General features: G+C 46.5%; 1 protein-coding gene across 1 annotated transcript in view; it reads left to right on the top strand.

Moving 5' to 3' along the window:
- The first annotated feature begins 699 nt into the window (after positions 1–699).
- MMP23B (matrix metallopeptidase 23B) overlaps positions 700–17,095 on the top strand; it is a 139,785-nt gene continuing 123,389 nt past the window's right edge. Inside the window, exons 1-2 of the mRNA XM_063943001.1 lie at positions 700–1,673; positions 17,062–17,095. The exon at positions 17,062–17,095 is cut by the window's right edge and continues 91 nt beyond it. Of these exons, the coding sequence (XP_063799071.1) occupies positions 1,539–1,673; positions 17,062–17,095 (169 nt within the window). The 5' untranslated portion in view covers positions 700–1,538. The remainder of the gene's footprint in view (positions 1,674–17,061) is intronic.

The following is a 17,095-nucleotide window of genomic DNA, read 5'->3' as shown; positions in this document are numbered from 1 at the left end:
TCAGACAGAAAAGTGTGAAAGTCCCAGCAATTACCCCGGCATTTCAATGCCGGGTTGTTTTGCTGGGACCTGCCTGACACCCCTTTCACAAAGACATGTAAATTACTGGGTCGAGAATTTCGACCCGGTAATTTGCAGATCAACTCGGGTATTTTGTCTGTGTGAAAGGGTCAACCCGTGTCGAAATTCCCATGTCTCCGACCCTGGTAGATTCCAGGGTCGAAGTCCCGGGAATTTCAACCCAGGTCAACCCTTTCACACAGAAAAAGGACCCGTGTGTTTCATGAAATTACCGGGTGGAACAGCTTCACCCGGTAATTTCACTTTCTGTCTGAAAGGGGTATCACTGTGCCACCACCCCAGTGTTCTGTCACTGTGCCACCTGCCAGTGTTATGTTAGTGTCACCCCCCAGTGTTCTGTCACTGTGCCACCCCCCAGTGTTCTGTCACTGTGCCACCACCCCAGTGTTCTGTCACTGTGTCACCCGCCAGTGTTGTGTCACTGTGTCACCCCTCTCTGTGTTCTGTCACTGTGTCACTCCCACCTCTATGTGTTCTGTCCCAGTCACTGTGTCACCCCCCCCCCCCCCCTGCCATCTGTGTTCTTTGTCTGTACAGGTGCCTTACCCCTTCCCCTCCATGCCGCGCAGGCCAGCCTGCCTCACAGGCACCATGCAGAAGCAATGCCTGGCATGCGCTGTCTCTTTGGCACGCACTGTACCTTTGTGAAGTATGGGAGGGCGCAAATATATAGTTTGCAGGGGGCGCCAAACACCCTAGCGCCGGGCCTGATGGGCACGATATGCGTGATAACGGGGATCACTTTAGAAAGCAGATTGGGCGTGATAAATCATTTGAATACCACCTTTAATGTTATATATTACTTTATTTATTCCTTCTGTAAAAACAGCAAAATGCACAGCACACAGCATTGTGCAGACATCCTCCATCTTCATTTAGCTGCAAGATTTTAGCATCTGAGTCAGGGTTTGGTTTTTTTTTCTTGGTCTCAGTACAGTGATCTGTCAAGAGCGGATTTATCCCTCCTGTTGCTGAGCCAGTCAGCTGGAAGTAGACTGAACTGCTTATAATCCCCCCACAGTCGCCCCAACACAGACCCAGACCAAGCCCTTTTTGCCTGTGAAAGATGAGAACATTTGGCTTCAATTGGAAGGATAGTTGGCAGCCCTAACACAGCCTGGATTTGTAACGAAAGTGAGAGAAAGAGAGGAGTTCTAGGGAAACTGAGAGAGGAATGATGGAAAGACAGGCAGGCAGGAGCTGAGCTCTCAGTCCTCTCAGACAATGCTAGAGCATCACTAGGTACAATCACCATATTGCAAAGAGAAGAACAAATCAGAGAGATTAGACTAAATTGCAATTCACTCATTGAGATGAAATAAGGGGAGAGAAAAATAGAGGAGAGAATTTTGTGAAGTATTTTGTCAGTGCTCAGATAAGCAGCAGCTGATAGTCCGATAAGAGAATCAGAGACATCTCTCAGGCCATACTGCTCCAGCAGAGTGTAGTCAGACAATATGGACTGTCAGAGGGATGAGGCTGCTGGCAATACACAGAGGAGAGTCACCTGGCCCCTGCTTGGATTATTTGGTGTGCTGGTGTCTGTGGCTGGAATTCTCGCTACTTCCACACTTGTGTCGTGGAAGACACAGGTAAGAGTTAACCACAGGTTGTCTCAACAATCAGGGGATGCTGATAGATATATTGTTGGGGTTTATTAACCCACAGAAACCATTCTTCATTTATATATCATTAACTAGCGCAGTGATGGACAACTGGCGGCCCTGGGGCCGCATGCGACTCTCCGAGACCTCACTTGCATCTCACAGCTCCTTTGTGCTTGCTGTCATATTTGTTTGTTATATCTTGTAATGCTTATTTTAAAGGCCTGCTGATATTATATATAATAGAGGTGTATCTTTCTTTGTTAAAATGTATTAATTTATGTTACTATTGAGATTAAAAGTAATGTGCGCCCCTTTTAAAGGTCAGAGGGCTGTGCAATATGGCCCAGACGAATATCAGGTTGCCTACCACTGAACTAGTGCAAGTAAGACAATGACAGGAGATATCTGCTAAGGTTACAGCACATTTGTTAGGCAGTAACCCCGCAATGAAGTCCTGCAGCCATTGTGTTACTGTCAGCTGCTGCAATATTATGATGTAAGACAATTATTAGAAGCCAACATATTGGGGATGATGTACTAAGCCATGGAACAAAATAAAGTGGAGAGAGATACAGTGCCAGCCAATCAGCACCTTGCTGTTGTATTACAGGCTGTGTTTGAAAAACAGCAGTTAGGGGCTGATTGGTTTGTAGTTTATCTCTCTCCACTTTATAACTTTCCAAGGCTTAGTACATCTGCCCCATTCTCTCTTATGCCTCAGCTATGCTAAAATCGGAAATGGGGGATTAATGTCTTAAAAAGAAAGACTAAGAGGTAGATTTACTAAAGCACTACAAATGAAAAGTGGTGTTGCCCATAGCAACCAATGAAATTCTAGCTATCATTTCTCTATTGTATCTTAGAAAATGATAGGATGTGATTGGTTGCTATGGGCAACACCTTTTAGCAGCTTCAGTAAGTCTACCCCACAATTGGTTACTTGCATACATATTCACACAGTTGTTCCTTTTGTATTACTTTGCCTGGTTTATAAGTGATTTGTAGATTGATGTCCCAACGCTGCACAAATGTAAAAATTATAAAAGTTGGGATTACAGTGCAAAGATCAATGCTGTGATGTAATTTACAGTAACCAATTAGATCTCAGCCTTCACTAGATGTGTGTGTCTGCTATGGGTTTTCCTCATTATTTAATTATCATTTTATCAACTTGTCATAAATGTAATTGGAGTATTAATAACAAATAAAGCAATGTTTGCATGTTCTTGTTAGGGAACATCTCCCCTGGTAGTGTTGGTGGTACCTTATTCTATCCCAAGGCCGTATCTACCATAGGTGCAGGGAGTGCAGCTGCTATGGGGCCCAGAGCTGAAAGGGGCCCACCTTCCCTACCACAGTTACATTTGTTATGTACATTTTTCATCATTGGTTGGCACACATGGGCCCTTACACACTTTTGTCTTGGGACCTACAATATATCTTGCTATATCCAGACCTGCTCATTATAAAGAGGTATAAAATGAACTGGGGGGCATTATAATGTTACATAATATGAACTTGTGCACTGTAATCAGTGTCAGACTGGGGCATGAAGGACCCACTGGGAAAATGCAGTGGAAGAAGCCCATGTTTAGTGGTGTGGCCATTCTCTAGAAAGGCTTAGCTAACCATTAGAGAGTGCATGGGCTGGTCTCATTGATAAATATACACCATAGTCCTGTGCAGTATAAGGTAACATATGTTTAATGTATAATTTAAGTGCAAAGTCTGGAACCTAATCCCTAGAGGAAGAGCTGGGGGCCCAGGCAGTGGGGCCTGCCGGGGGTTTCCCCTGTACCCCTGTGGGGCAGCCCAACCCTGACTGTAATGTGGCACAATATGAAGTGGAGGCACTGTTGTGTGGCATAATATGAACTGGGGTACTGTAATGTGGCACAATATGAAGTTGAGGCACTATAGTGTGGCATAATATGAACTGGGGTACTGTAATTTGGCACAATATGAAGTTGAGGCACTATAGTGTGGCATAATATGAACTGGAGGCACTGTATTTCATAATGTGAATTGGGAGTACTGTGTTACATAATGTGTACCAGCTGTCCTAGGGTACTACTATGGTTCATAAAATAAACTAGGGCACTACTATGGTTCATAAAATAAACTAGGGCACTACTATGGGGCAAAACATTAACTATGGCACTACTATGGTTCATAACATGAACTAGAGCACTATTATGGGGCAAGCAGTTAACAACTGCTGCAGAGACGTGTCTCTCTAGAATTATTGGGACAGGGGCCCCATTCAAAATGTTGCTATGGGGCCCACAAAGTTCTGGCTGCGCCCCTGTTCTAGTCTGCAGGTGGTACTGTTGTTATTGTTGCTACAATATGGTACAGAAATTAGATATTGTATATAATTCTGTCTAATGTTTGAGTGATATATCTTCTGATAATGAAGCATTATCAGGTTAAAAGTTCATTTTCATTCAGATATGTATAGCAAATTATATGGGGTTGATGTGTCAAGCACTGAAATTGTGTAGAAATTGCCCACAGTAACCAATCAGGTTCAAGAAAGCATTTATCAAGTACATTATATAAAAGGATAGGTAACATAGAAACATAGAATTTGATGGCAGATAAGAACCACTTGGCCCATCTAGTCTGCCCCTTTTTTTTATCCTTTTATACCCCTTTTCCACTAGCTCTAAAAACACGGGTAAATGCGCGGGGGCTCGCATTTACCCGTGTTTTTTTCTAGTGGAAACGCCCCCCCCTGCAAATTCCCGGATCAAGTGATCCTGGAATCCTACCCGGGTACCTTGCCGGGTTGAACACGTGTTCAACCCGGTAAGCTGTGTAGTGTAAACGAAAGCCGTGTCGATGCGTCACGGCTCCCGTTCACAGTGTATGGAAGGGCGGCGCTGGGAGATCATGTGATCTGATCTCCCAGTGCCGCCCCTGCCGCGTCAGCAGCAGCGTCACCAACCCGGCAATATGCCCGGTTGGGGAGCTCAGTGTAGAAGGGGGCTCTAGCACGGGTCGCAGCCGTGTCAGGCTCCCGACTGCGACCCGTGCTAGCAAGTGGAAAAGGGGTATAAGTAATCTCAACCCATTTTCTCTATCGTCCTAAGTGGATGCTGGGGTTCCTGAAAGGACCATGGGGAATAGCGGCTCCGCAGGAGACAGGGCACAAAAAAGTAAAGCTTTACTAGGTCAGGTGGTGTGCACTGGCTCCTCCCCCTATGACCCTCCTCCAGACTCCAGTTAGATTTTGTGCCCGAACGAGAAGGGTGCAATCTAGGTGGCTCTCCTAAAGAGCTGCTTAGAGAAAGTTTAGTTTAGGTTTTTTTCTTTACAGTGAGTCCTGCTGGCAACAGGATCACTGCAACGTGGGACTTAGGGGGAAAGTAGTAAACTCACCTGCATGCAGAGTGGATTTGCTGCTTGGCTACTGGACACCATTAGCTCCAGAGGGATCGAACACAGGCCCAGCCGTGGAGTCCGGTCCCGGAGCCGCGCCGCCGACCCCCTTGCAGATGCTGAAGCGTGAAGAGGTCCGGAAACCGGCGGCTGAAGACTCCTCAGTCTTCATAAGGTAGCGCACAGCACTGCAGCTGTGCGCCATTTTCCTCTCAGCACACTTCACTGGGCAGTCACTGAGGGTGCAGAGCGCTGGGGGGGGGGCGCTCTGAGAGGCAAATATAAACCTTATACAAGGCTAAAAATACCTCACATATAGCCCATAGGGGCTATATGGAGATATTTAACCCCTGCCTGACTGGAAAAATAGCGGGAGAAGAACCCGCCGAAAAAGGGGCGGGGCCTATCTCCTCAGCACACGGCGCCATTTTCTGTCACAGCTCCGCTGGTCAGGACGGCTCCCAGGTCTCTCCCCTGCACTGCACTACAGAAACAGGGTAAAACAGAGAGGGGGGGCACATTAATGGCTATATATATATATATTATATATTAAAGCAGCTATAAGGGAGCACTTAATATAAGGATATCCCTTGTATATATAGCGCTTTGTGGTGTGTGCTGGCAGACTCTCCCTCTGTCTCCCCAAAAGGGCTAGTGGGTCCTGTCTTCATTAGAGCATTCCCTGTGAGTTTGCGGTGTGTGTCGGTACGGGGTGTCGACATGTATGAGGACGATATTGGTGTGGAGGCGGAGCAATTGCCAAATATGCAGATGTCACCCCCCAGGGGGTCGACACCAGAATGGATGCCTTTATTTGTGGAATTACGTGATGGTTTATCTTCCCTTAAACAGTCAGTTGAGGACATGAGGCGGCCGGACAATCAATTAATGCCTGTCCAGGCGCCTCAAACACCGTCAGGGGCTGTAAAACGCCCTTTGCCTCAGTCGGTCGACACAGACCCAGACACAGGCACTGATTCCAGTGACGACGGTAGAAATTCAAACGTATTTTCCAGTAGGGCCACACGTTATATGATTTTGGCAATGAAGGAGACGTTACATTTAGCTGATACTACAGATACCGTAAAACAGGGTATTATGTATGGTGTGAAAAAACTACAAACAGTTTTTCCTGAATCAGAAGAATTAAATGACGTGTGTGATGAAGCGTGGGTTGCTCCTGATAAAAAGTTGATAATTTAAAAAAAAAAAGTTATTGGCATTATACCCTTTCCCGCCAGAGGTTAGGGCGCGCTGGGAAACACCCCCTAAGGTGGACAAGGCGCTCACACGCTTATCTAAACAAGTGGCGTTACCCTCTCCTGAGACGGCCGCACTTAAGGATCCATCAGATAGAAAGATGGAAGTTATTCAAAAGAATATATACACACATGCAGGTGTTATACTACGACCAGCTATAGCAACTGCCTGGATGTGCAGTGCTGGAGTAGTTTGGTCAGAATCCCTGATTGAAAATATTGATACCCTAGATAGGGACAATGTTTTACTGTCGTTAGAACAAATAAAGGATGCATTTATCTATATGCGTGATGCACAGAGGGATATTTGCACACTGGCATCTCGGGTGAGTGCTATGTCCATTTCAGCCAGAAGAGCCTTATGGACACGACAGTGGACAGGCGATGCGGATTCAAAACGTCACATGGAGGTTTTGCCGTATAAAGGGGAGGAGTTATTTGGAGTTGGTCTATCAGACTTGGTGGCCACGGCTACTGCCGGGAAATCCACTTTTTTACCTCAAGTCACTCCCCAACAGAGAAAGGCACCGACCTTTCAACCGCAGCCTTTTCGCTCCTACAAAAATAAGAGAGCAAAGGGTTTGTCGTACCTGCCACGAGGCAGAGGAAGAGGGAAGAGACACCAACAGGCAGCTCCTTCCCAGGAACAGAAGCCCTCCCCGGCTCCTGCAAAAACCTCAGCATGACGCTGGGGCCTCTCAAGCGGACTCGGGGACAGTGGGCGGCCGTCTCAAAAATTACAGCGCGCAGTGGGCTCACTCGCAGGTAGACCCCTGGATCCTGCAGATAATATCTCAGGGGTACAGGTTGGAATTAGAGACGGATCCTCCTCATCGTTTCCTGAAGTCTGCTTTACCAACCGTCTCTTCCGAAAGGGAGAGGGTGTTGGAAGCCATTCACAAGCTGTACGCTCAGCAGGTGATAGTCAAAGTACCCCTATTACAACAAGGAAAGGGGTATTATTCCACTCTATTTGTGGTACCGAAGCCGGATGGCTCGGTAAGGCCTATTCTAAATCTGAAGTCCTTGAACCTCTACATAAAAAAGTTCAAGTTCAAGATGGAGTCACTCAGAGCAGTGATAGCGAACCTGGAAGAAGGGGACTTTATGGTATCCTTGGACATCAAGGATGCGTATCTACACGTTCCGATTTACCCCGCACACCAGGGGTACCTCAGTTTCATTGTTCAAAACTGTCACTATCAGTTTCAGACGCTGCCGTTCGGATTGTCCACGGCGCCTCGGGTCTTTACCAAGGTAATGGCCGAGATGATGATTCTTCTTCGAAGAAAAGGCGTATTAGTTATCCCATACTTGGACGATCTCCTAATAAGGGCAAGGTCCAGAGAACAGCTGGAGACAGCTTTAGCACTATCTCAAGAGGTGCTAAGACAACACGGGTGGATTCTGAATATTCCAAAATCCCATTTAATCCCGACAACTCGTCTGCTGTTCCTAGGAATGATTCTGGACACGGTTCAGAAAAAGGTTTTCCTTCCAGAGGAAAAAGCCAAGGAGTTATCCGATCTGGTCAGGAACCTCCTAAAACCAGGAAAGGTGTCAGTACATCAATGCACAAGAGTCCTGGGAAAAATGGTGGCTTCTTACGAAGCAATTCCATTCGGCAGATTCCATGCAAGAATATTCCAAAGGGATCTGTTGGACAAATGGTCAGGGTCGCATCTGCAGATGCACCTGCGAATAACCCTGTCACCAAAGACAAGGGTGTCACTTCTGTAGTGGTTGCAGAAGGCTCACCTATTAGAAGGCCGCAGATTCGGCATTCAGGATTGGATCCTGGTGACCACGGACGCCAGCCTGAGAGGCTGGGGAGCAGTCACACAAGGAAGAAACTTCCAGGGAGTATGGACGAGTCTGGAAAAGTCTCTTCACATAAACATTCTGGAACTAAGAGCAATCTACAATGCTCTAAGCCAGGCGGAACTTCTCCTGAAAGGAAAGCCGGTGTTGATTCAGTCGGACAACATCACGGCGGTCGCCCATGTAAACAGGCAGGGCGGCACAAGAAGCAGGAGTGCAATGGCAGAAGCTGCCAAGATTCTTCGCTGGGCGGAGAATCACGTGATAGCACTGTCAGCAGTGTTCATCCCGGGCGTGGACAACTGGGAAGCAGACTTCCTCAGCAGACACGATCTTCATCCGGGAGAGTGGGGTCTACATCCAGAAGTCTTCAACATGTTAATAGACCGTTGGGAAAGACCAATTGTAGACATGATGGCGTCTCGCCTCAACAAGAAACTGGACAAATATTGCGCCAGGTCAAGAGATCCACAGGCAATAGCTGTGGACGCACTGGTAACTCTTTGGGTGTACCAGTCAGTGTATGTGTTTCCTCCTCTGCCGCTCATACCAAAGGTATTGAAGATCATACGGCAAAGAAGAGTAAGAACAATACTAGTGGTTCCGGATTGGCCGAGAAGGACTTGGTATCCGGAACTTCAAGAGATGCTCACGGACGAACCGTGGCCTCTACCTCTGAGAAGGGACCTGCTACAGCAGGGTCCCTGTCTTTTTCAAGACTTACCGCGGCTGCGTTTGACGGCATGGCGGTTGAACGCCAGATCCTAAAAGGGAAAGGCATTCCAGAAGAAGTCATTCCTACCTTGATTAAGGCACGGAAGGAAGTCACCGTGAAACATTATCACCGCATTTGGCGAAAATATGTAGCGTGGTGCGAGGATCGGAGTGTTCCGACGGAGGAATTCCAACTGGGTCGTTTCCTACATTTCCTGCAATCAGGATTATCTATGGGTCTCAAATTGGGATCCATTAAGGTTCAAATTTCGGCCCTGTCAATATTCTTCCAAAAAGAATTGGCCTCTGTCCCTGAGGTCCAGACTTTTGTCAAGGGAGTACTGCATATACAGCCTCCTGTGGTGCCTCCGGTGGCACCGTGGGATCTAAATGTAGTTTTAGATTTCCTCAAATCCCATTGGTTTGAACCATTGAAAAAGGTGGATTTGAAATATCTCACATTGAAAGTGACTATGTTACTAGCCCTGGCCTCTGCCAGGAGAGTATCTGAATTGGCGGCTTTATCTTATAAAAGTCCTTATCTAATCTTCCATTCGGATAGGGCAGAACTGCGGACTCGTCCGCATTTTCTCCCTAAAGTGGTATCAGCATTTCATCTGAACCAACCTATTGTGGTGCCTGCGGCCACTAGCGACTTGGAGGACTCCAAGTTGTTGGACGTTGTCAGAGCCTTAAAAATATACATTTCAAGGACGGCTGGAGTCAGAAAATCTGACTCGCTGTTTATATTGTATGCACCCAACAAGTTGGGCGCACCTGCTTCTAAGCAGTCGATTGCTCGTTGGATTTGTAACACAATTCAACTTGCACATTCTGTGGCAGGCCTGCCACAGCCTAAAACTGTAAAAGCCCACTCCACAAGGAAGGTGGGCTCATCTTGGGCGGCTGCCCGAGGGGTCTCGGCATTACAACTCTGCCGAGCAGCTACGTGGTCGGGGGAGAACACGTTTGTAAAATTTTACAAATTTGATACCCTGGCAAAGGAGGACCTGGAGTTCTCTCATTCGGTGCTGCAGAGTCATCCGCACTCTCCCGCCCGTTTGGGAGCTTTGGTATAATCCCCATGGTCCTTTCAGGAACCCCAGCATCCACTTAGGACGATAGAGAAAATAAGAATTTACTTACCGATAATTCTATTTCTCGGAGTCCGTAGTGGATGCTGGGCGCCCATCCCAAGTGCGGATTATCTGCAATACTTGTACATAGTTATTGTTAACTAATTCGGGTTATTGTTAAGGAGCCATCTTTAAGAGGCCCTTTCTGTTATCATACTGTTAACTGGGTTTAGATCACAAGTTGTACGGTGTGATTGGTGTGGCTGGTATGAGTCTTACCCGGGATTCAAAATGCCTCCCTTATTGTGTATGCTCGTCCGGGCACAGTACCTAACTGGAGTCTGGAGGAGGGTCATAGGGGGAGGAGCCAGTGCACACCACCTGACCTAGTAAAGCTTTACTTTTTTGTGCCCTGTCTCCTGCGGAGCCGCTATTCCCCATGGTCCTTTCAGGAACCCCAGCATCCACTACGGACTCCGAGAAATAGAATTATCGGTAAGTAAATTCTTATTTTGAACCTTAATTCTTTGTAAGGATATTCATATGCCTATCCCATGCATGTTTAAATTGGTCTACAGTCTTAGCCTCTACCACCTCTGATGGGAGGCTATCCCACTTGTCCACTACCCTTTCTGGGAAGTAATTTTTCCTTAAATTTCCCCTGAACCTCCCTCCCTCCAGTTTCAGTGTATGTCCTCGAGTTCTAATACTCCCCTTCCTTTGAAGAATGTTTCCCTCCTGAACTCTGTTAAAACCCTTGGTATATCTGAAAGTTTCTATCATGTTCCCCCTTTCCCTTCTCTCCTCTAAACTATACATGTTAAGATCTTATAGACATATATTCAATTAGGGTCGAAAGCTGCCATCTGTCGAAAAAGACAGCAGTTTTTGACTTTTTAAGGTCGAATCGTGATTCGACCTATTCAGTCCCCGCCATTTTTATTCGACAAGTCAGGGATTTCGACTTGTCAAATAGTACGTGAATCGGCGGTATAGCTGCCGATTCACGTACTTTTGAGGGAAACGGGGCCAAATGCGACAGGATTTTGCCCCGTTTCCGACCATCTCAGTCAGACATAAAAAAATGTCGGACTGAGATGAGGGACCTTAGAGGAGGAGAGGGGGGAGAGCCGCGGGGAGACGGGGGAGAGCCGGGGCAGACAGGGGAGAGCAGCGCTACAGCACAGCGCTGCAGGAGGATGTGTCACAGCCGTGCCGCTCACGGCAGCGTCCACCCAGCTCCAGCAAGTGAAGTCACGCTTGCTGGAGCCGGATGGACACTGCCGTAAGGTCAGGCGGCTGTGAGACATCCTTCTGCAGCGCTGCTGTAGCGCTGCTCTCCTCCGTCTGCCCGCGGATGTCCCTGCCGGTCTCCCCCCTCTCCTCCGCTCACAGGTCTCATCTCAATTCAACTTTTTTTAAAGTCGAATTGAGATGGGATTGAATAGGAGTTGTCGGATCCATTCCGACAAATGCATGTCGGAATGGATCCGACCCTAATTGAATATACCCCTTAGCCTTTCTGGGTAAGTTTTGTGATGTAGGCCATGCACCATTTTAGTTGCCCTTCTTTGTACACTCTCTAATGTATTTATATCCTTCTGGAGATATGGGGGGAGATTCAAATGTTTGAAAAGTCAGTTGGGTGTCTGTGTTTTCCTATCTAATAGATAGGAAAAAAACAGACACCCAATCGACTTCTCAAACATTTGAATTCCTCCCATGGTCTCCAGAACTGGACACAGTATTCCAGATGAGGCCGTACCAATGACCTATACAGTGGTAGATGCTGATTAGTTGCTATGGGCAACTTTTCCACTCTTTTTACTGCTGAATACAATAGCGCAATATGTTTACAATTCCCTTGTTCAAGGATACATAGGGGTCCATTTATCATTAAATATTAACAGGTATTTCATACCCCCAACATGACCCATTCCATTAGATACACGATGCTCTGTTCCTAGACTTCCTTGCCAGTGGCAGTTGAAAGGCAGTTACACTGCCTTCTAAAGAATGCAGAGGTGGACAAGTGGAGAAGATGCCCATGACAACCAATGAACTATCATTTTATAGAGTGTACTTTACAAATGCTACAGATGGAGCCTTCTTTATCTTACCTTGCCTAGTCGCAGGCGTGCACTCCCGATGTGACTAGGCGATCCGTCCACCTAGTCACGCCGGGAGTACACAGAGCGACTTCCCATCGTAAGCATCTCTGTCTGGGCACATGCGCCCGTCCAGACGGAGACGCTCACAGTGATTAGGTGCGCCCAGGCGACTAGCGTGGCTCCATCTGTAGCTGAAAGATTATTGGTTGCTATAGACAACTCTTCCACTCCTTAGAAGGCTGATTGCCCTTTGTTACTGCCTGTTCTTGACTACCATTGCCTGCTGCCTGCCCTAACATCTACTTCTTTCTTGACTAGTTTTACGGTCGTTTATTGCTTATTACCTGAAACCAGACCTGCCTACTCACATGTCAGCTCATGGTTTGCCTATCTCCAGATACCAGCAGCCTTTCCCTTAGGTACAGTTGTCTTCACCTCTTGTGTAAATTCTGATTTTGACTCCTTTTAATGCGCAAGTTTTGGGATTATTTATCAGCAATCTCCATCCAATCTGTTGTTTTCACCATCAATATTGGTTATGATTGGTCGGTTTAAGCTGCGAGAAATTATTTCATATATTTTGGATTTGTATTAAGATATGTATGAAGGAAATACAACTTGATGCTGCTGCTAAATATATGTATAAAAACATCATCTGTTGTTTCTTCTAGGCCGGGCCTGGCCAGTTGTGTCTCTCCAACGATTGCAAAACTACAAGTCCCAGCATGCCCTGCCACAGTTTTACTATTAGGGAAATAAAAAAGCTGACAGGGCATGCTGGGATGTGTAGTTTCACTGGAGACCCACAGGTTGGCCAGGGCTGTTATGAATTACAGTACCAAATATCTGCATACATTTTGCATAGAAATAGGTAACAGCATTAGAATAAGATGTCACAATACCGTCACATACATCCCGCCCACCCACAATCCTGACGGCATGCAGACTAATGGACTATTACCACTCCTGGGTGGGTGTAGAACTGTCTGAGTTCTGTGGGGCGTCAGGCTATTTGGAGGTGAATTTGTCATTCCAATTAGTCTGTATTGGTATAAATCTGTAGTTTCCATTCCCTGTCACCTACTTGTATAATAGAGACACAGCTGCACAGCACAGAGATCTATCATATGCTTATTTTGCTAGTGAAACTTGTATAAATAGAATATCTAGGCCAGGCTTACTGCACAAGTGAAAGGGCTTCAATTATGTAGCATAATAAAGAAGATTACCAGTTGCAGGTGCAGTAATAGAATGACATACACTAGCCCATTGTCAGCTCTGAACTAGATATTCCAGGAGAAGTCATTGCAGACAGGAAGTCCTGGTCAGTAACTTGCCCTGAACCATGTATATTAAATCACAACCAAGCAGTTAATAATACATGACATGAAAATGGCCACTCTGACAAGGTTTGTTAGCACTGGAAGAGACAGAAATTGTAAGCTGGAAACAGACCTGTCAGTCACCATTTTCCTTTCTGATGTCATAACTTTTAATAGTACATTATGTCATTCTTCCACACATTAGGTTGCTGGATAGGAAATAATTAAATGTATTGCAAGAAAGTAAAATTCACAAGCTACGAAGACTATGAAGGTTTGCACAGATGTCATGTATGATCCAGAGCAAGTTGGGAGGCTCTCCCATGTCTATGAACTGTCTTTATGCCCTTGTTCTCCTCAAGTCATGTAAACTGCTTTTGTTATTACATTGAAATGGAATCTTGAAGTACCTGTACAATAAAAATGTAGTTTTTGCTCTTCACACAGCAGGTGTCACTCTGGTCAGCTCTGCTCCTACATGCTAATGTGGCAATGTATCAACAGTTCACTACAAAGTAAGCCCAAGCAGTGGGATCCAGGGTATGGGCGGGCAGGAATTCAGTGAGTTTAGAGTGTGGTAGCCTGCAGGCATTGCATTCAGAATGTGACAGGAAGGCAGTAAGGCAGTATGTTCAGGGTGACAGCAGCGGTGCAAGTGTGCGGGTACGGGTGGGTACAGCGTACCCTTAAGAATTTAGCCGTGGGTACGCCATACCCACGCCGACGGGCCGCCGCTCCGTTCCTCCCTCCCTCCCTCCCTCTGCTGCTCACTGCCGCTGATGTGAGGGGAGGAGAGCGTTGCCTGCGCCTCTCCTGCCCCTCAGTGTTTTTGTTCAATTCAGCGCCGCCAGTGAGCCAATCAGAGCTTGCGGACCGGCAGCCAAGGCTGCCGGACCGCAAACTTTGGCTCACGGGTCGGCGTTGAATTGAACTAAGACACCCGCACCCGCCGGAGACTGAGGGGAAGGAGAGGCGCAGGCTGCGCTCTCCTCCCCTCACACACACACACACACACACACACACACACACACACGACGGCAGTGGTGAGCAGCGCGGGGGGGTGCATGTTTACCTGGCATATCTGGCACTGTGGGGGCATTTCTGTATCTAGCACTGGGGGCAATGTATATCTGACACAGTGGGGGCATTTGTGTATCTGGCACTGTGAGGCAATGTATATCTGGCACTCTGGGGGCATTTGTGTAAATGACACTGTGGGGCAATGTGTATCTGGCACTGTGAGGCAATGTATATCTGGCACTCTGGGGGCATTTGTGTATCTGGCACAGTGAGGCAATGTGTATCTGGCACTGTGGGGCAATGAATATCAGGCACTGTGGGGCAACGTGTATCTGGCACTATTGGGGTCATATGTGTATTTGCCCCTTCCCCATATGTGTATCACGCCCCATTTTCATTGGCCACGCCCGATGTGGCATTTTGGCCCCACCCATTTTTTGGCGCGCGCGCCTTAGGCTGCACCACTGGGTGACAGACAAGTAGGCAGGGCAGTTGGGGTGAAAGGCAAGCAGTGAGTTGGAGGTGACAGGCAAGCAGGTACTGTAAGCAGGAGTTTCAGATGAATAGACAGGTAAGCAGCAAGTTAGGGTTAATAGACAGGTAAGCGGCACGTTCTGGGTGACAGGCGCAAGCAGGCAATTAGCTCATGCTGACCTGAGTTGCTGATGAGTTCGGATTACATTATATAGGCACCGCTGACCAGAGTGGTGCCAGTAGTATTGAGAAATAACAATTGCACAGCTTTGAACATTTTGAATGACCACTGCAGATTCTGCCAGATGCAGTTGTCAATGTGTTTGAGACTTGCCTCTTTAGATTGCAGTATATGTATTTTTTATAAATATTTTTTTAAATTACTTTTGGATGCTATGCTGTATATTTCCAGTTACTCATATCCCCCCATCCCTAGAAAACCCTAGGGAGGAATTCACCTATGTATTCTAATTATAGCATGCCATTGCTATGAGTCTATAGATTATTAAACTGTACAGAATACATTCATTGGCATTTATCAGTGCTATAAGATTAGCATGCAGTTCTTTTTTTTTTTTCTAACAGTTTTTGTCAGCGCTTAGCAGACATTTCAAAATGTTTCAGTGCAAAGGAAATGAAATGCTGTAATCCATGGAGACCATGTTCTTATCCCCTGGAAAATGATAGACCCTAAATGGTGGTTATGTGTTACTGTTACGGCACCTTTTTAATGTGCACCAGGTTGTATAAGTGCCTCCAAGACTCATACTGAGTGACACAGAAAAAAGACACATATCATATATCATTTTCATTAGGCTTGCTAACAAGAGTACCTTACCTATAATGGTAAATATCTATTGTCATGGACATTTCCAATCCTTCTGTGTACAGGGCAGTTCTACATCAGCAAATATTCAGCACCTTTCTATTAATGCAGATAAGGCACAATGATAGGCAGCAGAAGCTCTCTGATCTCACTCCCAACTAAAGTATTTAGGGAGGCTCCTGATTTCCATCCATATTATGAAAGGAATAGCATGCTCTGATTTCTCTGCCAACATTCCTGATAAAGGGGGTTGCTGTGTGCCACAGATTCCAAAAGCAATGTTCGGATGTTCCCTTCTTCGTTAATGCAGAACCAATAGAGTAGATGTTTTAAAACACTATTCGTGCTTTGCCTGGGGACACAGCCTCAGATCACCAATGCAACCATCAGCCGCCATTTGCAATGGTTACAGGCACCAGCATAGCTTGCATAACTTAAAGCTTACTCTGGTTGGCCATAGGATCCGACACAGGGGTCCTGGAAGTTTGCGTCTGATAATGCAGACCCTGGATCCATCACACCTTCAAATTTGGGGCGACACGCCCCCCATTTCGAAGAACAGTGCCGGGTGCCACCCCCACACACTGCAGCATGCCAATCATGCTGCAGCTGACAGGGGGCTGTGAGTGATGTCAGACCCCCAAACATTGTATTTGTACACAAACCATTGGGTTTGTGTACAAATACGAATCAGGCCCCAGGGTCGTAAGTTCATAACAGGAGCCAAATGTTTTTTTTTGTTACCCCGTTTGCATTCATTACCAACACCCAAATCCCAGCAGCACTCAGATCCCACATTAACTACCAATGCGCCAGCACTCAAACACAACCTGTTGATAATCAGGATCTTCCCGTCACTGCTATTTGCTGCTCCCACAGTAACGGCAGCAGGTTCTGCATGTGTGAGGGGGAAGAGCTAACAAAGGAGGAAGGGGCTTTCACTTCAGCCTGTGCCTTTCCCCCTTTACTTACATTGGTGCGATTTGCTTGCTGGAAATCCGTCCCTAGGCTTGGGCCGGACTCCAAGGTGTGAGCCCTGTGAGAGACCGTGGAACATGCTTACTCATGCTCAGAGGCACATATAGCGGTTCCTAAGGCAATGGAGGAAGTCAGGGCAACCGACTTTTATTGTTTCCTTTATTTTCCTAAGGCTTTTATGAGAACATTGCTCTTTAAATTGTCTTTATTTATTTAGGTGTTATGACACTGGTACTGTGAAATTTGACCAACTGCAAAATGTATCTAAATGAAGCTCCATGTAATCTCAGCGGATTCATGCTCTATGTCTGACATATTAATTTTCCCTTTTCGCAATGTAACTTAACTGTAGCTGCCTCCTGTAGCTGACGTTTTCACTCTCTCTAAGGTAGACTCTGTGGTGGCTCCAGTTCCGGCTCTTC

Source organism: Pseudophryne corroboree, chromosome 10, assembly GCF_028390025.1.
Source record: "Pseudophryne corroboree isolate aPseCor3 chromosome 10, aPseCor3.hap2, whole genome shotgun sequence".
Lineage (NCBI taxonomy): Eukaryota > Metazoa > Chordata > Amphibia > Anura > Myobatrachidae > Pseudophryne > Pseudophryne corroboree.
Note: the sequence above shows the minus strand (reverse complement) of the source record. Positions and strands in the feature narration are given on the sequence as shown.